The 23,493-nt window shown below is 33.6% G+C and overlaps 1 protein-coding gene across 2 annotated transcripts in view; it reads right to left on the bottom strand.

Annotated features, from left to right (window-relative positions):
• Window positions 1-23,493, bottom strand: part of Atg5 (autophagy related 5) — a 118,913-nt gene that overhangs the window by 77,813 nt on the left and 17,607 nt on the right. For both annotated transcript variants that reach the window (XM_071613172.1, XM_071613173.1), the window contains exons 3-4: window positions 22,523-22,650; window positions 9,485-9,563 (exon numbers count right to left, since the gene is read on the bottom strand). In XM_071613172.1, coding sequence (XP_071469273.1) covers window positions 9,485-9,563; window positions 22,523-22,650 — 207 coding nt within the window. The remainder of the gene's footprint in view (window positions 1-9,484; window positions 9,564-22,522; window positions 22,651-23,493) is intronic.

The raw sequence follows: 23,493 nt of genomic DNA, 5'->3' as shown, positions 1-23,493 counted from the left end.
CACACACACACACACACAAACCCACAAATAACCTAATCAATAAATGGCCAAAAGAACTGAGCAGACATTTCTCAAAAGTAGAAATACAAATGACCAATAAATACATGAAAAAATGTTCAACGCCCTCGACAATCAGGAAAATGCAAATCAAAACTATAATGAGACTTCATCTCACTCCAGTTAGAATGGGAATCATCAAGAAAACAAATAATAAATGATGGCAAGAATGTGGGGGAAAAGGTACACTCATACTTTGTTGGTGGGATTGCAAATTAGTACAACTACTTTGGAAACCACTAGATGGAGATTCCTCTAAAAACCAATAGAAGCACCATTTGATCCAGCTGTCTCACTCCTTGGTATTTATCCAAAAGAACTAAAGTCAGCATACTATAGTGATAGGGGCACACCAAAGTCGATGGCAGTACAATTCACAACAGCCAAGTTATGACATCAGCCCAGATGCCCATCAACAGATGAATGGATAAAGAAAGTGTGGAATGTATACACAATGGAGTTTTACTCTGCCATAAAGAAAAACAAAATTATGACATTTGCTGGTAAACAGAGAATCTATCATGCTAAGTGAAATAAGCCAGACTCATAAATTCAAGGGTCAAATGTCTTCTCTCATACATGGAAGCTAGAGCATTGTAAGGAAAAAAGGGATAAAGGTAGATGCCATGAAAATAGAGTGGACATAAGTATAGAGGAAGGGTATTGAGGGGGCAGAAGGACGGACAGGAAAGGAAGGAACTGAGGAATGAATTTGACAAATTATGCTATGTGTTTATATATGAATATACCACAGGTTATGTATATCTATAAACTATCAATTGAAAGAAGAAAAAAATAATAGATGAAAAGCCAGGGAAGTAGAAGAAGGAGAACAGGGGAAGGAAGGAAATGGAGTAAATCATATTCCATGCATGTGTGACTGTGTCAAAATGGACCCCACAATTATGTATAATTGCAATGCATTAATAAAGACTTTTATTTAAAAAATTGAGATATAACTCACTTCTTAAAATTCACCTTTTTAAAGGAGTAGGATTTGAGTGATTTTCATTATATTCACAAGGTCACGCAATCAATACTTACCTAATGGCGTAACATTTTCATCATCCCATAAAGAAAACATTCCCACACCCATTAGCACTGTTTCCATGCTGTCCTTCTAAATGCTGAAAGCAATTAATGTACTATCTCTATGGATTTCACTACACTGGACATTTAATAGAAATGAATTATACACCATGCAGTTTTTTGTCTTCCTTCTTTCATTTAACATTATGTTTTCAAGGTTGTAGAGAACACTTGTAATACATTCCTATCATGAAATAATTATATTACAGATTATATGATATATATTGTTCATCCATTCATCAATCAATAATGGGCATTTGAGTTGCTTCCAGTTTTTGCTTATTATAAATAATGAAGTTATGAATATCCATGTACAAGTTTTGGTGTTGGTATATTTTCCATTCTCTTGTGTACATTATTAGGAATGGAATGTTGCATCACACAATAAGTCTGTTTAAACATCTGAGGATGTGCTACACTGCTTGGTGGATGTACTTACTTTACTTTCCCATCAATAATGAAGAAAGGCTGCAATGAGGACACACCCTCTTCAACATATTATTATCCAACTTTTAAAATTATGATCAATCTAGGATGTGTAGGGATAAATCACTGTAAAGTTTTCGTTGTTGTTGTTGTTTTGTTTTTGTATTTCCCCAATGGCTAATTATGCTAAGCATCTCTTCATATATTTACTGGCCAATTTTATATCTTTTTTGAAGAAATGCCTATTCAAATCCTTTGGCCATTTTTCACTTGTTTATTTATCTTTTTATTCTTGAGTTATAAAACTTCTTTATACTGTAGTCTATATATTTATTAGATATACAATTTGTAAATATTTTCCCCATTATGTAAGTTCCCAACAGCCTTAATTACTGTAACTTTGAGAAATTAGTCTATTATTTCTCTAGAAAATTTTGTTTCTGTATTTTCCAAAATTCTAGTAAAGAATACATATCGTGTAAAATGGTATTTCTGTTCTAGAAGTTTTATAGAAAAAGATGTGTATATTTATAATGGTTTTGAAAATGCAGAAAACTACCCTGAAAGAATGAATTCACCCTTAATTCCATTATCCAAAGATTATAGCTATCTTATTTTTATAAATTTTCAGTCTTTTCTTGTTTATAAGGAAGGATGGTAGTTGTTCTTAGATAATTTACGCCACATACACACACAATAAGTATACATATACATTCGACACCTTCATGCTGGTGATTAAACTCAGGGAGGGCCTCAAGTATGCTTGACAAATGCTATACAACTGAGCTACATTCCCAACACATAGAATTTTATGTGCTGCCTTTGGTTGTGTTTTGTTTTTTCTTTCTTTCTTTCAATTTAAGAATATAAACCTTTCATTAAGTCATTAAAATTTCTCCCGCAATTTTTTTTTTCTTTAGCCCATTATCTCCCCCCTCTCATCTCCATGAACTCCAATTACATGTATGTTAGACTATATGGTGTTATCCCAGAGGCTCTGTTGTTGTGGGCTTATCTAAGGGTCAATTTCTACTGAAGCAAATTCTCCTTCACTCATTATACATGACATATTTCTGTTTATTTGCCAGGCAAGTAATTGCTGATTGTGCATTGGGCATTGTGAATATGGTATAAGGATTCCAGTTTATCTGTTTCTTTTAAGCTACTGAGTTTAAGGCTTTATTAGGGCAGGTCTAGAACAACTCTTACTCTACAACAGAGGTTGTTAAACTTTCTGTAGAGAATTTGTCATGAATAAGCCATACCTTTCAACTGCAAATACTCAACTCTGCTGTTATAGCCCCAAAGAAGCCACAGATAATATTGTATAAACTTTCATAGATGGCTGCATTTCAATGCATCTTTATTTACGGTTACTGAAACTTTTTTATGGTCACAAATGTTTATTCTTAATTTTTTCCCAAACATTTAAACATAAATACTACCCCTATGTCATAGGCCATGCAAAAACTATCAGTAGGCCAGCTAGCTGTGGTGGTATACCTATAACTCCAGTGATTCATGAGGCTAAGGCAAGATGATGGATCAGTTTGGACCATTTAGTGAGACGTGGTCTCAAAAAGGGGTGGGGGTGGGGAATGTGGATGTATCTCAGTGGTAAGAGTGTCCCTGAGTTCAATCTGCAGTACCAAGTCAAAAGAAGAAAAAGAAAAAAGGGGGGGGGGGGGTCAAAGGCCAGATTTGACATACAAGCCATGGTTTGCCAATCCCTGACCTGAAGTATAATACTTAATTTCAAATTCTGGTATTTCAGATAAATGTTCAGTGTGTTATCTTGATGTATATATATTCTGGACAATCTGGAATCCAATATTTCTTACCACTGTAGGACTCCCAGCATCTAGTTCTGCTCTTAACCCCATAACAACCACTCTCTACTAGGCCTTGCAATCATCTATGTAGGTGTAGCCCAGCCCTCAACCAAGTACCCTTGGGAACCCCCCCCACACACACTTTTTACTGATACCCTTCCTAGCAAGTTCCAATTACTTCAGAAACCCAATACTCCAATCTCTGCATCTTCAGTTCAGTAGAACTCCCTTGCTCTGTGCTTCAATTCTGCTCCTTATGCCACAGTCAGAATACTGTCCCAAAGCACAAAGATGAACTAACCATGGGGCTTGCTTTATTTGTTCTCTAATATTCAGTGCCTAAAAGTAGCTCTACTTAATGTATTTTGTCATGTTTTATAGTTACACTTAAAGAAAAAAAAACAATACTAGTTACTCTGCCAAAGCTAAAAGCCGATATTAACTTCACTACATATTTGATTAATGTATGAGCGACTAAATAAACCTAATTTCATAGTTTGTATGAACCTCCATGATCAACACCTCCTGGTGTTCATCATTCTATAATCCTTTTCCCCTGAGAGTGCACAAAACTGTAACTTGCTTCAATCCCAAGAAATATGGGAAAGGTGACAAGATCTTAATCCTGTGACCAAATCATGTTACATAAAATTCTGCCATGCTGCTAGACTATCTTTAGACTCTAACAAGATGTGGCCATGTTAGAAAAGTGAATATGATAAGGAAATTGAAGTAGTCTCAAAGTGCTGAGTGCAGCTGGCAGCTAATGGGCATCGCAAAGACAGGGCCCTCAATCCTGTAACACAAGAAAATGTGGTTTACTCTGAACAAGCCTGAAAGCAGATTCCTCCTAAATCAAGCTTTCAAATGAGATTGCAGCCTAGTCAATATCTTGAAAGCAGCCTTGTCTAAGATTTACGTGGAAGACTGAAGTAAAATCATGCCTACACTCCTGATCCACAGAAACTGTGTATTTTACGCTGTTAGATTTGTAGCATAGATTGAGCATCACTAATCTGAAATCCAAAATCCGAAACTTTTGAACACCAACATGAGAAAAAAATGTTCAGATTTTGGCATATTTTGGATTTCTTGGATTAGCAATGCTCAAATTGTAATGTCTACACAAATATTCCAAAAAACAAAACAAAAACCCAATATCTGAAAGAATTCTTGTTCCAAGCTTTTTGGACAAGGAATTTTCAACCTGTAGTCTGTCAAACAGTAATAGATAACTAAAACAACATACTATTGAGGGATACTCTAAAACAACCACAAATATTTATTGCTGGAAAGCACAAGCAGTGTAGAAGCAAGAGAGAAGCCATAAACTACACTGAAGAACATGGAAAGCTACCTCACACCTATGTCATCAACAGAGAATAGAAACAAAGATATGATACATTTTTTCACTAAGACAAGTGGGTTCTGGCATAGCAAAAAAACTGTCCATCAGAAATCAGGTGTGGTCAGTCATATGAGCACTCTCAAGAACAGCCAGAACCAGCAGCAGTGTCTGTTTAAGCACAACAGGATGGTCTGGCATATCTAACTTGTGGTATTCCCAACATTCAGGGGAGTTTAGCATATTAGTACTATCCTCATTTGCTTAGCAAATGTGAGCTCTTGACCTTAATAAATTCAAAATGATATCTGCTCTTTTTAAAAACAAATCAGCACCATTTTACCAGGAAAGAAAGAAAAAAACCAAGGGTTTTTTTTTTTTAATCCCCCCACCCCAATAGAGTAACAAACTACATTTACATTATAGATAGAACTAGGCATTTCAAAGAGCTGGATATCCTCACCTGATATCACTAAATTTTCAAATCACACTAACACCCTTTTGAAAAATTCCACACACTGAAAGGATCCTTTTGCATTAATGCAGATTTACAAGCAGCATGCCTATAGGACTAAGGAAGGAAAAATCAAAGGAGGGGAGAGGGTGGAGACAGAGAAGTACAGCAAAGCAAAAATGGCAAAATGTTAACAAGTGTATGGTTGTTAACTGAACTACTCTCAACTTTTCTAATACAGGTCTGAATGTTTCTATAAAAAACCGAGAAGACAGAAATGAGAAAATTTTCTTAGTAGGCTAAATTGAGTTCAGAAATTAAAAAAAAAAAAAAAAAAATCATTAAAATTAGAAAAGAGTGAAGAAGTATAATTTTCACTCCTATTTTGGCAAACAGTGAAAGAAATCAAGGTAAATAACCAAATATGCACATTTTAAAGCAGTTAACATGTTATAATCATATAGTATTTTTCTCAGAATTCATAAATTCTTATAAAAACACATTCTGACTCATCTGTAAAACCCTTTGCTTCTGTAGACAATTATTATTCACTTTTATATCTACAGTATTCTCTAAACTCTTGTTACTTAACATGTAGTCTGGTAGACCAATAGATCACATTACCTGTAAGCTTGTTAGAAATACAGCATCTCTGCATCCACCCTAAACCTACAGAATCACAATCTGCACTTTGATACAGAGGTAATTTGAAAGCTTGTTAAAGTTCCCAAAACATTACTATAGACAATAAAACATATTCATGATAAATATTATAAATCTATTCAAATCGCAAGCATCAAAGTTGGCTTAAAAAATAGAAAACACACGGTTGCAAAGTTTTCGGCAGGTTTTTGTTTGTTTTTCAAGTATCAGTCTATCTGATTGATCATATCAGAGGCACTGGGGTCTCTTGTAGGATTTAGTACTACATAAAATCTAATCAAGATTTTTGAAATTTGAAATCAGCTGTTAAATAAAACTCTAACAAGTCTGATTTAAATACAAATATCACTTAGCACATGCAAGACCACATCATAAAAGATGAAATAAATGCTGGAACACTAACCACTAACTAATATAAATTGTTAATAAACACAATATGTTGAAAGAAAGTAAACTATCTTCTAGAAACTTAAAAAAGGGGGGGAAAAAGCATTGATTTCCTACCTCCAAATTAATCCTTTAAATTTCATTATAATCAGCTAAAAGTGCCAGGATAGTACAAAGTAGGAGGCCTATAAAATTAGTACAAGACATTGATTAAATACCTGTAGACAATCTTTGGGGTAAGCTAGATCATAATATAATGCATAAAGGAACTCAGTACACAGTATTTAAGTGGGGTGGGAATTGGGGCAATAATTTTCCTCCAACACTGACTAGGATCAGAAAGACTTAAGTAGCTGAAAGAAAGGCTCAAGTAGCTGAAAGCTGTGGTGTCAGCAAACTTAAACCATCCTATGTAATTTTCTTAGTAGTTTAAAGAGTCTCCAATTTGATTTCTCTAATAAATCTTCCTATTTGGAAGAAAACTGGCAAAAGAGAGCTTGTTTTTAATGAAGATTACATTATTATCATATTTACATGATTCTAGAGATATTTAAAAATATTAACTCATTTAAAATAACCAAAATTAATCCATCATGTTAGTGAAAAAAATATTATCTTCATTAAAAATAACTGTTTTCCAGAATGAAAAAACAAAACAAACAAAAAACTGGGGAGATGAGTGGTATTATTGTGCATTTTTTACAAATATCTTTAATTTCTTAATAGAAGACAGATGAACTATCTCATTGGCTTCTATATTCAATATTTTGCAATATGTCACTTTGTTGAAATTTATAAAGAAAATCCAGGCTCATAAAGACATATAATTGGTAAAAATTATATTTTGGTATCCTTTTCAAATCTGTGAGTATTCTTCAATACTATACCTAATTCCAAAAGTGCAGTTGATTATAATACTGATGTGTAATCTAAAACCATACCAGTGACCATTTATACATTAAAATTCTTTATTCTAACCTTGCAGTTTGAATGGGTCATTTTACACAAGGCATAATTTTGTAACATTATAAATTGCTCATCTAGAAAATGTTTATTCACTGAGTTATGTAGATCTCCAAATGTTGACACATTTCACTCCATGAATTTTTTTTCTTTTTCTTTTTTTTTTTTTTTTACAAACTGTATGTTAAAACTACCATCAGTCTCATTAGAAAATTCTAACAGAAAGGGGCTGTCACACTCATAGTGGCAGATTCGTGTTTTCTAAAATTGTAGTTTTCACTTTGAAGTTTTTTTAATCACTGGCACCCAAAGTGTGTCAGATATCCTAAGAAAAATATGGCTAGTTCAGCTGGAAACCAAATCATGTAGGGGACACATGCTTTTCTCTAAGACAACCATATTTGTCTTCCCAGAAAAGTGCTTTATGTGTACTACCCATTTCATCACACAAGGTATTAAAAACACATGTACTTAAGAATTAAGATTAATAATAAGTAATAATTTTGAATTGCACCTAATAGCTCAATGGTAGAATATCTGTCTAGGATGTGCAACACCCTGAATTCAATTCCCAGGACCACTCCACTTCAATTTCCCTCCCCCCGGAAAAAACAAAAACAAAAAACACTTTATCCAGAATAGTGTTAGGTGAACAAGTATTCTTTTTACTGTAAGTGGATAGTCCTGAAGAACAGAATGACCACTAGTAACTTGGTACACTGCTTTGCTTTATGCTTAGGTCCCCAGCAGTTTTAACCACCACTGTTTTTGCAGATCAGTGCAAATGTTAACACGGTAGAAAGGGCAAATAATATTCAATATTATCATGGGAATAGATTTTACCTAATAGATCTCCTGAAAGGATTTCAGGGAACATGCCCCCAACCCCAGGGGTTCTCACATTGCTTCTAGACTCACTGCACTATACCAATGCAAACACGCCTTAATCTTTCTTTTCCTATCATTATAATCCACTGACTCCTTCAACCAATAACTTATGTAGTACCACTAAGTACCCTAAAATGCTTGAGTTTTTGAATGTCAGTCCATCATTCTATGTATCCCAAGCTCCTAGAACCGAGACTGGCTGGCTCAGAGAAGAATCTCAATATTTACCAAAAGAATTAATTAACAGATAGCTACAACACATTTTAACTTACATTTCAAAGTCTTTTAGGGTACACCTCTCTCTCTCTCATACCCAAACATATACTCACACAAAAGTAAACAATATAAATACTGTACTCTTATTTTCCAACATTAACAGGAAAGACTTGTTAATACATAACCTCTAGCCTTAATATATTTGAAGAAGTTTTATTTTCACACTACTCTAAATGTAAATTGCTGTATGTACATGCAGTTCTTGCTCTCAATATATCATGGGAACTAAAATTCACACATATTAGAATCACATGCTCCAACTGTAAGGTTTTATGGCAACCGTGAGCTATAATAACATAGTACTGTGCAATGCATATTAGTGTACATACACAGAGAAATAAGAAGCTCTAGTGACCCACACTCATTACAATAAAACGGGAAGGAAAAGCATCATAGGAAGAATGGATGGGCATTGACTTTGAATTGGTACCCCTTCAAGAAAGCAAATCAGACACCTAAGTGACTTTCTCAAACTCTATGCCTCCCCTCTGTTACCCACTGCATTTGAGAATTACTGTCCATGAGCAATTAAAAGTATTTTCAATTCTTCAACGGTGTTTGCAAATGAACTGGAGGGTAGAGCAGAAGAATGGTGGAATATGTCTGTAATACAGTGACACTAAAGCATATCATACTAAATTTATCCTGGTCTTAAACACTACAGGAATGAACATTTCTCAAAAGAGAGATACATCAAATCTTTGGACTTTCATCTAACTCTTCTCCTCATTCAATCACATTAGTCTTAGAACTACTAAAAAGCATTAGGCTGTCCTCCTTCCTAGCCTTGTGCACATCTATGCTCAGGAATTTTATTCTATTTGATTTTTAAAATAAAACATAAATTTTCAAAAACTATTATAAATTCTCAAAATAGCAGATTTAGCTCTAATTTAAAAAGGGGGGGCTACTTATCATTAAAACTTTAAGTGGATCAGCCAAAAGTTAGGAAGAAATTGAAAAATATTTTACAGCAAACACTAATGGAAGCTTAGCAACTAAGGGTGTCATAAGGAAAACAATAAATAACTTCACTTAAAAAAAACTACTCTATTTATTAAGTATTGCAAGTGGGACAAATGGGAAATGCTATTTAAACTATACCTTAAAATGTACTGTGATGTTCCAAGGAAGAGCTGAACTTGATGCAAGAAGATCAAATAGCAAACCAATTGGATAATGCCTAAAAATGAAAGAGTATATTTTAAGAGAGAATAAATATGTAAAGTGGTTAACTACAACTCCAAAATAAATTTACAGAACTTGTTTTTACCACCAAATATCATGGGCTTTTGACCAACCACAAGAAGGTAACATTTATAGTTACAGCCACAGGCCAATACACTTTCCAGGCATCAAGTAATTTTCCCCATAAAACTCAATATTCATATAGGATTACAGGAAGGTATTCTTTACCAACTGTGTGCACTGTGTGTTACTGTAGAGTAATAACAAATTGTTATTCCAGTGTACATAATGGGCAAGTTGAATTATTTTTTAAAGTTTTACAACTTAAAATTTTAGAAAACTCTAAGAACCCATACAAGTACCCAAGAAGCATGCAAACCACCTATTCAATGGTTATCCCAATTAACAGTATAGCACACAAAATTTCCAGTCTTTTACCTAAGCATTTGTATCTAAATATAGATTCAGAATTTTTTACAAAATACACTATGCCCTGTTTTTCTCACATGATAATGTCAACATTTTCCCAAAGCATGGAATATTCTTCTTAAGCTTAATTTTAACATTTTCTTAAAACTAAAGTTTTGACTTCCTAAATAAGAGAATGTTTCCTAACATATAAACCTCATTCAGTGAAACAAATTACTTTGCAATAGACAAATGTGAATACTACAAACCTGGCAGATTTCAGAGGACAAAAATTTTTTAAGTCATCAGCATAAACTGAGGTAACTTAATTAGTAAATCAGAATTAAATTATACTCCAACAAAGGCAAAAAGATAACTATATACCTTCCTGGTTTTATTTCTATAAAGTACTGATATGTTACTTCTAGATTTATGAGCTAAGAATCTGAAAATATATGTAATCTCCCCCTAAATGAGTAAATGATCAACATTCAAATATTATGGGCATCTCAGTGGTATAGTGCTAAGGACCTAGGATCTATCCCCAGCACTGCCCCACAACTCTCCCAAAAAAGCTAGAGTCATTTATGTTTGCTTACTTCTATATAATTATGAAACAATCATCAGTTACTAGAGGATCATATATTTACATAGAATAAATTTAGAATGAATTATTTATTAGGAAAAAATGTGGTAGTTTTAGACTTCTGTTATTCCTTTAAACCTTACAACCGCTCTTTATCCAAAAGTTAGCATCTAACACTAATCCTTGACAATCAGAAAATACTAAAGAAAACTGAAACCAGCAAAAATGTTGTATCTGCCAAAAAATAAAATCAAAACACCCAAAATACTGCACAACAGACAAGTTATAGAGTCTATCAAATTCTGATTATTCCCTTTGAACTATTAAAATTGTACAAAGGTTGGGGAAGTAGCTCAGTGGTAAAGCAACTAGCCAGCATACATCAAGCCCTGGGTTTCATCCCTAATAGTACCAAAAACTTAAAAATTGGAAGAAAAAAAAAACAAGCTTTAAATAATGGACTGCATGTTTACAAAATAGACCCTTTGTAAGTAAGTATTCAATCTATTTTTTTTTTTTTTAAGCATGTCTCAGGTGGCTGCAAAGAGTTAAGAATGAATGTGGGGCTGGAGTTGTAGCTCAGTGGTAGAGCGCTTGCCTAGCATATGTGAGGCACTGGGTTCTATTCTCAGTACTCAGCACCATAAATAAATAAATAAATAGATAGATAAATGTCCATCAACAACAAATAAATAAATAAGTAGATAGATGGATGGAAAAAATCTGTTTAAAAAAGAAAAAAATATGAATATGGGCACTTAATAAAATTTATTTGACATTCATAATAAAGACTTAAAATTTCAAAAGTGACGTATTCTTCTTACCCAATTTTCAATAGCGCTACAAATAGAATTAATACAGAAATACCTGTAAGTAAATTACATAGGTGGTCTATAAGATAAAGTACACCTGAGATGTCATAAACTGAGTAGAAATCCAATGTTGTTTCACCTGTTCCCTGCCATTTCCAAAAGTAATTGTAAGCAAATTCTAAAATTAAACATGACTTAAAAGCAAGCTACGTCATAAAAATCAAATCTTTTTAAAATAAATATTTGGGAGAAAATATAAGTTAAACTTATGATTTGTAATTATATTTTTTATTCTTGATATTTTAAAAGAACACTGTAAGTTCATAGAATATCAAACAGTGGACAATATGAGGCTGATAAATATATAAATCAATAAAGATCCACAGAATCCTTAACTCAGTTAAGATCCAATGGACCCAGTTTTAAGTTATGAGTTTCCTTTTCATGTAGTTCTAAAAATTTTAATGATTGATATTTTATCCCTTCTTACTGCTATTCTATTCCTCTTAATGGACTTCAAAAGACGAGGAAAAACTCACTTAAAGATGGAGATGTAGCTGCCAGGCGTAGTGGCACACACCTGTAATCCCAGTGGCTAGGGAGGCCTAGACAGGAGGATCATGAGTTCAAAGCCAGCCTCAGCAAAAAGCAAGGCACAACGCAACTCAGTGAGACCCTGTCTCTAAATAAAATACAAAATAGGATTGGGGATGTGACTCAGTGGTCAAATGCCCCTAAATTCATTCCTCAGTAACCCCCCCCCCACCAAAAAAAAGATAGGGATGTAGCAAGAGCTTGTCTAACATGTGCTGAAGCACTGACTTCAATCCCCAGTACCGCAAAAACACCTTGTTTAAAAAAAATAACAACTCATTCCATCTAGTAAACACTATATCTATTCACTGGGTGCTTTTATAAATCCAAGATATATTATAGAATTTAGTGATCTCTTGTAACATTTTGCTATTTCACATCCTAGAAATTATTTTATTATCATTCAACAATTATATCCAACTATATTTAAAAAGACTAAAATAATAAGAATTTGAAAGAATGGGATGCTTGGGAGAAAAATATAATAATGAACCCTTCCTCCATTTTCTAACTCTATTGCCTAAAATATTGCATCATCTTTCAAGAAAGCATAAAATAAGAATGCAGACCCCATCTTTGGAGTCTGCTTTTAGCTATCATTGACAAAAAAAAAATGAATATTTAAGCTTTCTCGTTTTCCACTTACAATAGTAAAGCAAAGAAACTTGTCAAGGAAAGATATTTCACAATTAATGCACAAATCAGAAGATGAAAGCGAAGAAATAGCAGTACTCTGGACTTTAATGATATAGGAAAATAGGTCATCTAAAAGACATTTCATATGAATTGTTAGATGATGATATCCTAGGATAAATTCTGCAGAACTCAAGAACTACTAGATGAATAACACATTTCTAAATCAGAAGGAACATATGGTATTCTTATCAACTTAGTAATTCATCACAAAAATATTTTAGACAAGAACCTAACAACTCCATTTAACTAAAAGGATGTGTAATAATAAATTCTTTCATCTTTTATGCCATTTGCACAATCTGTTTGACTTGATAGGGGTAAGTGCTAACAGTAGATTTGTATTCAAAGATAACTGATGGAATATGCTGATGTAGATACGAAAAAAATAAAGGACTGATTATCCTAACTGGCATTAACAATAAGAAAAAGAAAATATCCTAAAACAAAATTATGAGCTGCCAAAGATTTTTAAAATGTCTAGGGCTGAGGATGTACAGAACGTTTGCCTAACATGCACAAAGTCCTTAGTTCCACCCCCAGCACAGCAACAAAACAAATGTCTTCAAGTATTGCTGTTAAGTATAAGAATAGGAAATAATGATAAGCTAGAACTTTTTAGGATCTTATTTGAATGTCTGACAACTAATGAGCAAACTTGTTGCACTGAGTTCCATTCAGAAGACACTGCCATTTCAGTTACTTTCAAAACCAGGAAAAATATTAAAAAATCCAAAGTTGCTGAATATAAATGCATGGCAAAATTGCTAACACTTGTTATATACTATTCTTTTATTCTAACTCCTCTAAATTATTTTTTAATATTTTTAGTTATAGATGGACACAATACCTTTATTTTAATTATTTATTTTTATGTGGTACTAAGGATTGAACCCAGTGCCTCACGTACGCTAGTAAGTACTCTACCACTGAGCCATAATCCCAGTTCCTCTAAATTATATTTTTAAATTACTTAGGTAAATGTTTCTTTAAACGATCACTGGTCCCAGGAGGTAATGATGATTTTCCTATTACGCTTAGGATTATGATAGAAATGTTAAGTATTATGGTGAAATACATATAAATTAACTTAAAAACATTCTAAATAATAAGTAAGTTATCCTGTAGTAATTCTTAAAATAAAATTGAACCAGAAAAACTTAAGAATAAAAGAACCATCTACTTATGTATCATCAAATTATTATTCACATGTGGTTCAATGCGAAATTTATGTAAGAATGGTTTTGATGGAAGGACATTATCTCTAAAAATACTATCTGAATTAACTGATTTCCAGATTCTTTGTTTCTGATGGATCTATTAATATTCGGGAAAAAATCATAAAAGAAAAAATCTGGCAAAAAAATCAAAATTACTGAATTTCTCCAATACTATAATCTGATTTGCATCAAGGATTTCAAAAATTCTAATTTGCACAACTCCTTTAATCAGATATTCTATAGAATTTGTCTAAAGGCTCCTAATCCACAACACAGAAACCACATAAGCCATAACTGTAAGTAAATCATAATATAGCCATTTGGCTGTTATGTTGTTGCTCTTGACATCTAACCTAAATTTAACAGAAAAAGAAATGGAAGAATTTGAACGTGTATTACATCCCAAAAGAAAACATACTAGCTAACAGCTCAAACTACTGCCCTATAGAAAATGACTGCATTGAATATATAGTGTTAACTATTTTCACACTGCCTCTTCCCCCTCTCTCCTGGACTGAATTCAGAGGTTTACCCATGATAGACAATGCTCTACCACTGAGCCACATCCCAAGCCCTTTTTACTTTGAGACAGAGGCTAAGTTCCCCAGGCTGTCCTCAACTTGGATACTCCTGTAACAGCATTCCAAGTAGCTGGAGGCATACACCACCACATCTGGCCTCTTTCTCTTTATACTTCTCTCTTTTTTTTTTAAGGGGGGGGAGAGAATTTTTTAATATTTATTTTTCAGTTTTCAGTGGACTAAACATCTTTATTTTACGTGGTGCTGAAGATCGAACCCAGCGCCCTGCACATGCCAGGTGAGCGCTATCACATCCCCAGCCCTCTTTATACTTCTCTGGTCTTTCCCAAACTTAATTCTCAAAATAAATATATGTTGATGTTTCTTTGCTTCACAATTGACACATATATACATACACACATACAGATTAGCACACAACATAGTAATAACAAATATGCTCATTATATATAATGGATAGGAGCTCATTCAGATAGCAAGGCAGAAAAAGGACTCCTCTCACAAGTGGCTCACTTAGGACAACTCAATTGCTTTTCCTGATGGAAAACCAGTCTTCAGTACTGAATGGATCATCCCTATAATAGAGAACCACCACCTGGGTCTATTTCACTGAAATGAATGTATTCTTTGAAAAATTGCTACATGTGAATCACTGGAAACATAATTACTTTTCATTGAATAAAAAGGGGTATAACTACAATTGCAAACTTCAAAAATTTAATGATTACAAGCAAATTGTCTTACTCTATAAGTGTCAATGAATACAACCAGATTTAGAATAGCACTAAATTTCAATATTTCATGTATTAAGAAGTATAAAAATAACCAAGAGCATACCAAAAGGCCACGGAAGCCACACTTCAAAGATCTAGTTAATGCAATAATTTATAAATTTCCAGAAATTCACAATCTTACAAAATTGACTAGAAAAGATAAAGACAAAATGCAAAACAAAAAATAAATAACTGAAAAGATTGGAAATAACAGAAAAGTCTAGAGTATTTGTGATCAAAATCCTGAAGTTACTACACTTTCCAGAGAAAAATTGTTTTCACTAGAGCATTTTGTTAAAATTTATTCTTGAAACCACCGTTCTAATATTAAATGCTCACTCTATGTATATGTTTAAAATCAACATCAACTATTTCCTTTATTTTGAAATTCAAAAAATAGTTTCAACTTCTCACTTTTACAACCCATACTAAAAATAAGTTAGTTTACACAAAATAAAATTTCCCATTTAAAGATTTTTTTATAGCTAAAAGAGAAACTGTTTCCTACATTTTGTACTTGAAGGTGTAAGCCCTAAACCATCAAGGTTTACTAACAAATTTTTCTTTCAAAAAATCCAATAATTGTTCTCTTAAAATAATTGCTATATGAAACGAACAAATACGAATTATAAATTGTGGCAACAAGAAACTTCACCCCTTAAAAATATAATGTTACAGCACCCTCTGCTGACTTACCAACTCAGTCTTCAAGAAGAGATTTTTATATCTTGAGTTACATCAACACTTTCTAGCCCCCATGTAATTGTTTTAAAGTGAAAGGACTGGGGGGCTACGGATGTTACCCAGTAATAGAGTGCTTGCCTAGCATGCATGAGATCCTGGATTCTATACCCAACACTAGAAGGAAAAACAAAACAAAACAACCCCTAAAGAAGATAAAGCTCTAATCAGATAAAGTCTCCTTAGAAGAACTCTACAAATCAACAACATATTTCCTAAGTATTCATGAGTATAACACTTTTTAAGCATTTTCTATTATAATTAGAACAAATTAACACAATCAATTAGAGAGAACAGATAGAATGCGGATTTATTTTTTTTTTTTAATAAGAGCAACAGCAGGTGAAAAGAAGCCTGAACTGAGATTCTTGAAAAATGGGTTAAATATGCTTATTTGAGAAAGTAATTTTACTTACGGGAGCCCCAGTTTTACATATATATATATATATATAAACCAAGCCAGGTACAGTGGCACACACTGTAATCCTGGTGGCTCAGGAAGTTGAGACAGAAAGATTGTGAGTTCAAAGCCAGCCTCAGCAAAAGCAAGGTACTAGGCAACTCATATACAAGAAAGGACTGGGGATATGGCTCAGTGGTTGAGTGTCTCAGAGTTCAATCCCTGGTACGCCGCCCCCCCCCCCAAATTAATTACCTAAGTTCCTACATCCATGAAGCTCTAGGTTCCTATCCAGCGATGCAAAAACAAGTCAAAGAAACTACAGAATAAGGGAAATAAGCACAAATAAGCCCACAGAAAGCAAAAGGAAGAAAATTACAAATAAATGAAATTAAAAATAAAAAAAAATCAACAAAATAAAAAGTTGGTTCTCAAAGTAAATAAACAAAATTAATAAGCCACGAGTAAAGCTGATAAAAAAGAAAGGCAGAAGGCACAAATTACCAATATCAAGAATGAAAAAAGTGGAAGTCTGCACAATGACTCATGTGTGTAATCCCAGCTACTTAGGAGGCTGAGGCAGGAAGATCACAAGTTCAAGGCCAGCAGAGGCAACTCAATGAGGCCTTATTTCAAAATGAAATAAAAACAGCAGCAGCAACAAAACAAAAAAGTACTGGGGATGTCACTCAGTGGTAGAGTACCTAGCATTGTGTTCAGGCCCTGAGTTCAATCCTCATTGGTACAAAGAAAAGGAAGGAAGGAAGGAAGGAAGGAAGGAAGGAAGGAAGGAAGGAAGGAAGGAAGGAAGGGAGAGAGAAAAGATGAACTGCCACTACAGATCTTACATTCATTAAAATAAAGAAATATTTTACAGTAAGTTTATATTCGTAAAATTCAATTTAGAACAAACCAATCTTAAAAAAAAAAACATGAAACAGACAAGCTCAATAGAACTATACATGTCAAGAAAATTGAATCTGTTATTAAAGCTGGGGGTGAGGGGCACAGTCCTGGACTCCTAGCCCAGATGATTTCACTAGAGATTTCTATGAAACACTTAAAAAGGAGTAACGCCGTTTTACAGCCTTTTCCAAAATTTGCAGGACAGAACACATCTCAAATCATTTAAGTCCAGTATTATCTTAATACAAAATAAGAACACAACAGTAAGCGTTGGCGAGAAAAGGGTACACTCATACACTGCTGGTGGGACTTCAAATTGGTGCAGCCAATATGGAAAGCAGTATGCAGATTTCTGGGAAAACTGGGAACAGACCCACCATTTGACCCAGCTATCCCTCTCCTCTGTCTATACTCTAAGGATTTAAAAACAGCATACTACAGGGAGAAGTGAAGTTAGCCAATCCCAAAAAACCAAATGCCAAATGTTTTCTTTGATATAAGGAGGCTGATTCATAATGGGATAGGGAGAGGGAGCATGGGAGGAATAGACGAACTCTAGATAGGACAGAGGGGTTGGAGGGGAAGGGAGGGGGCATGGGGTTATTAATTTGGTGGAATGTGATGATCATTATTATCCAAAGTACAGGTATGAAGACACAAATTGGTGTGAATATACTATGTATACAACCAGAGATATGAAAATTTGTGGTCTATATGTGTAATAAGAATTGTAATGCAATCCACTGTCATATATAAATAATAAAAGACAGGCAGTACAAAATTAGAAAACCATAATCTCTCCTACAAATTTAAAGTACAAAAATCTTCAATAAAATATTAACAAAAATCCAATGATGAATAAAATTAGTTACATAACACAATCAAGTGGGATTTATTAAAGATATGCAGTACTGGTCCAGCATCAAAAACCATGAATATAATCTATAAATAGACACAAGCTAAAGAAATTCAGGCTGAGCATTCCTAATCTGAAAATTATAAATGCTCTAATCTGCTACTTTTGAGCATCAACACGACACCCTTAAGGGAAAATACCACACCTGACCTGGAGTGATGGATCACAATAAAATGCAGGTGCACTGAGGCTGGGGATGTAGTACAGTGGTAGAACACAGGCTTAACATGCGTGATACCCTGGGTTTGAACACCCAGAACTACACACACACACACACACACACACACACACACACACAATGCAAGTGCACTAAAAACAAGTGCATAAAATCACCCTCGGGCCATGTGTGGTGTACTTCAAAAAGAAATGTTGTGTTTAGACTTGGATCTCATCCCCAATATCCAGAATTTTCCAAAATCCAAAATCCAAAAAATTTCATCATCTGAAACACTTCTGATCCCAAGCATTTCTGATAAAGGATACTCAACTTGCATCTGGCTCAGAAAGTTTAACAAAAATCCAACATATATCCATAACAAAAATTCTCAGCAAGTTAGGAAGAAAGTGAGGCAAGGACAGAAAACAATGCATGAAAACAAAACCTACTTTAAGAATACTTTGTTCCACTATTATCGATTAATGCTAATTCAACTTTACACAGTATTTCCAAAATAATCTTTAAAACCAAGTATTTCAAAATCATATTGCTAACACTCTTGACTTTGGCCCACCTATAGGAAGAGAAAGTGTAATCTTACCATCTGAGTACAATAAAAATCATTATTTTTCTAGAACTTTAGTTTTTTGTTTGGAGGATTTATTTTCCCCCTTATAATTGAGAACTGCCACTTTACATGAAAGGACAGGATTAGGTAATTAAATTAGGGGACGCTTTCAGGGATAAAGTCATAAAGAAAGAACAATTATCAGTTTATGCACTTTCTCCCTTTTATGAATTATCTAAACTGATGGTTGATTTCCACTCGTACTTTTCCTACTTGAGTCAATTTAAAACTCCAAACAATAGGGTATAAGAAAGACATTATCACCCTACTCAAATAAATTCTGTTCTACTCTTAAGATACACGTGGTCTCAAAAGTCCATGTTTCACAAAGCTTCAGTGTAAAACAATGAATGTAATTCTCAGTATCATTCTGTTCTAAGAAACCTACTACTTTAATACCACACAGATTCTTACATTGATAAACCATTTTCAGGAAGATTTAACACAGGAGGAAACTGCCACTGTTGGAAGCAAAACCAGAAAAGATCAAGACTTGGCTCAGAAAAGTCATTCACTTCTCATATATATGGAATACTTAAAAATACCAAAAGAAAAGACCCATAAAATATTTAAATAATGAATTTATAGCATGACATAATTATTTTTAATCAAAAATAAAAAGTTAACACCCCAAAAAACTAAAATGAAAATACTTAAATACAATTACTCTCACACAAGCTCTTTAAAAGGGAACAATTTCAATCTTTAATAAAAGATTTTCAGAAGGCAAAAAGAACATGGTATATTTAAACCAAAATCATTGTTCTGCAGTAAAAGGGAAAAATGGATCCAAACATTATTTATTGATATCTTATCTAGAATACAAGTCTATAAGAAATAAACAATATTGAATATAAAATAACCACACAAGATAGAATAAAACACCAGCTGAAAGATGATGACTTAGGAAAACCTGATTAATTTACTTTAGATAAACTGAGGTTTCCCAAATTTTCCAGAGTTTCTCAATCAGGGGCAGTTTTGTCCCTGCCCTAGGACATCTGGCAACATTTTTTATCATGACTGGGAAGTGTACAGGCTACACTTTCTGGGTACCAGGGATTGAACTCAGGGGCACTCAACCTCTTGTGGGAAGAGGCCAGAGCTGTGGCTAAACATCTTATAATGCATAAGGTAGCACCACAACAAAGACTTATCCATTTCAGAGTGGATGCAATGGCACACACCTGTAATCTCAGAGACTTGGGAGGCAGAGGTAAAAGGATTGGAAGTTCAAAGCCAGCCTCAGCAACTTAGCAACACCCTAAGCAACTTAGTAAGACTCTGCATGGAATTTTTTTTTAAAGTGGGGAGAGGTGCTGGGGATGTGGCTTAGGTTAAACACTTTTTTTTTTTTTTTTTTCTGGGTACTAGGGATTGAACTCAGGGGCACTCGACCACTGAGCCACATCCTGGCCCTATTTTGTATTTTATTTAGAGACAGGGTCTGAGTTGCTTAGTGCTTTGCTTTTGCTGAGGCCATCTCTGAATTCACAACCCTCCTGCCTCAACCTCCTGAGCTGCTGGGATTACAAACATGCACTACCGCCCATGGTTTAAGCATATTTTTTTTAAAAAAACCTACCCATACTCAAATATATTAACATATAAAATATATTAAACTGTCAATCCCCCATACTGGAGGGGAAAAAAAAGAAAAAAAAAATCCATTTCAAAGTGTAAAGAACAACCCTCTTGAGAAACTCTATCCTGATAAAATTTACTGAAAAGATGTTGGCTACACACATTCTTATAATCTTATAATACATATAAAGCAATACAATTTAATGTCTACTAAAACATAGTTAGAACTGTCAAGCACCTAGATGTATCCTATTTCTAGTTATACCAATCTTTCCTCCTCCTGCCTTTCCCTGTTACTCTCCTGACCATTGCTCCTATTACACTCCTTTCAATCTACCTTCCCATTCCAAAACCTCCAAATTCTTCTAAGAAACAAAACAGAAAACACTGCTTTATATATGCTACCAGAGTTAGCATGACTTCTCAGCAATCACAAGTTTTAAATTAATGTTTCCCAAGGTTTCAAGAAGTCATGAATCTAGTATATGATCATGAAAATCAGTGTTGTTTTACTTAAAAAAAAAAAAAAGGATGCTGTAGGACTACTTTATCATTCTTTCTTATAACATCTAAAACGGTGAGACTTGACCCACAACTCAAAACAAAATGCCACCTTACATGTTTCTAAACCATTAATCAAAAATTTCAAATTCAGGATTTCATCAGTACAAGGTGAGTTCCAAAAGTTCACACCTTGCTAACAAGTGGTCCTTGGATTCACATTAGCTGCACTTAACAAAACTACTACCTAATTGCCTTCCTTTTATTTTTCTTAAGTCTCTGTCAAATACACATTTTAACATTCCCGACTGGGAGCCAACTCCATTTTTAACCTATTTGTATTTTTCAAATTCCACTTAAATCTTGTCTTAGTCTTAACTTTTTCATTCAACTGCATACAAATAGCATCATTTAAACAGCTATATCCCAGCATACCTTGAACTATTTTTTAATTTTTTTTCTGTAATTTCTCTAGGCATTTTTTTCTCTAGGCCTTTTTTTTTTTTTTTTCTTTTTTTTTTTTGAGGGGGTACTGGGAATTGAACCCAGGGGTACTTTACCACTGAGCTACATCTCCAGTTTTTTTAATTTTTTATTTTGAGACAAGATCTCACTAAGTTGCAGAGGCTGGTCTTGAACTTGCAATTCTCCTGCCTCACCTTCCCCACTCACTGGGATAACAGCAATTTATTACCCCATCCAGCTCATTAATAGTTTTGAAAGTAACATGAAGAAAACTCCTGATAAAAGTACAAAAAAATTAGGAGCACACAGATAAGCCCGGTTTTAAAATTTATTTTCAATACCTTTCATGAAAATGACATAATATCAAAATTATTTTTACATTAGAAGGAACTAAATACATTTTAAATACTCTAAGCCTCACAAAGATGTGCTTATGGTACAATGTCACCTAAATTTGGCAGTCAGTTTGAAAAATGTCACTTAACTAATCATATGTATATAAAAACTGTTATAAAGACTTTGGAGACAGAAACAAAATTGAATTATTTCAGAGAGATAATTTGTTTATAGGGAAATTTTATGTCTGTAAAACAACCCCAAACAACAACAAAAAAAAAAACTCTACCCGGGTTGGGGTTGTAGCTCAGTGGTTGAACGCTTGCCTTGCATGTGGGAGGCACTGGGTTCCATCCTCAGCACCACATAAAAAATAAATAAATAAAACAAAGATATTGTGTCCATCTACAATTTAAAAAATATTTTTAAAAAAAACCTACCCATAATCAAATATATTAACATATAAAAATATATTAAACATAGATGAAACTGTCCAGTCATCCATGCATCCAAACAAAAGGCAGAAATATTTAACACAAAGTTAAACAATGGTTTAAACTTCACTTATGATCACTTATGATCTAGGATAGTACTTCTTTCTTTAGAGAACTATTTTTTACAACCATTTCAGGGCACTATACCTTCTTAAAGTTACCATATATTTAATGCTTAATAATGCAGAAAAATTCACTCACCATTTCAGGGGTGTGCCTTCATATTCAAACCATATCTCACTAATGTCTTCTTGTCTCATAACCTTCTGAAAGTGCTTTTTCACCTTGTCAGTTACCAACGTCAAATAACTTACTCTTGGCAAAAGCAACTGAAATGAAAATTTGTAAAACCATATTTACTTAATGCGTATTTAAAAACAACAGTTTTTTAATATTAAGGAAAAACAGCTAGATTCTATGCTTTCCATTATTTTGAATATCCCACATAAAACCTACTGGTTTTTATGGAAAATTAAAGGCTAGGTTAAGATGTTTGATTATTTTTTATGGCATCATTACTTTTAAGTATAGCTTATCACATATATTCCTATAATTATGAATGCAAATCTATCTACAATCTTTCTGTAACACATAAAAATATAATGCAATTAGACATACTATTTAGGATATTTAATAGTTCTGTCAAATTTGACTTAAAAGTTAAAATGATTCCCCTTAGTTAATTAAACAATTCTGAAAAGATAATCAACTCAGTCCTAAAGTATGCTTTGACTTATCAACCAGGACTTCACAATAGCCTGTCATCCCAGCTATTCAGGAAGCTGAAGCAGGAGGATTGAAAGTTGAAGGCAAATCTGAGCAACTTAGCAAGACTCTGTCTCAAAAAATAAAATGGGCTGAGGGTGTAGGACAGTGATAGATTACCCCTGGGTTTAATCCCCAGCACTGGAAAAAAATATTTCAGAAAGAATGTTGGATAAAGCCTTAAATAGAATAGCTTTAAGAAAATCTGTTTTCCACCAGGAACAGGATCCAGGAAGAAAACATGAAAACTGGTTATGATTTTTATAAAAAAAAAAAACAAAAAACACAAATAGATATAAAAAAAGGGGGAGGATGGCAAAAAAAAAAAAAAAAAACATGCTTTTCCTCTTTTGCAATAGACACTCTTAACTATTTCATGCTTTACTAATCTGCCTTCTTTTGCTGCT

The sequence above is a fragment of the Marmota flaviventris genome, chromosome 6 (assembly GCF_047511675.1).
Source record: "Marmota flaviventris isolate mMarFla1 chromosome 6, mMarFla1.hap1, whole genome shotgun sequence".
In the NCBI taxonomy this organism is placed as follows: domain Eukaryota; kingdom Metazoa; phylum Chordata; class Mammalia; order Rodentia; family Sciuridae; genus Marmota; species Marmota flaviventris.
Note: the sequence above shows the minus strand (reverse complement) of the source record. Positions and strands in the feature narration are given on the sequence as shown.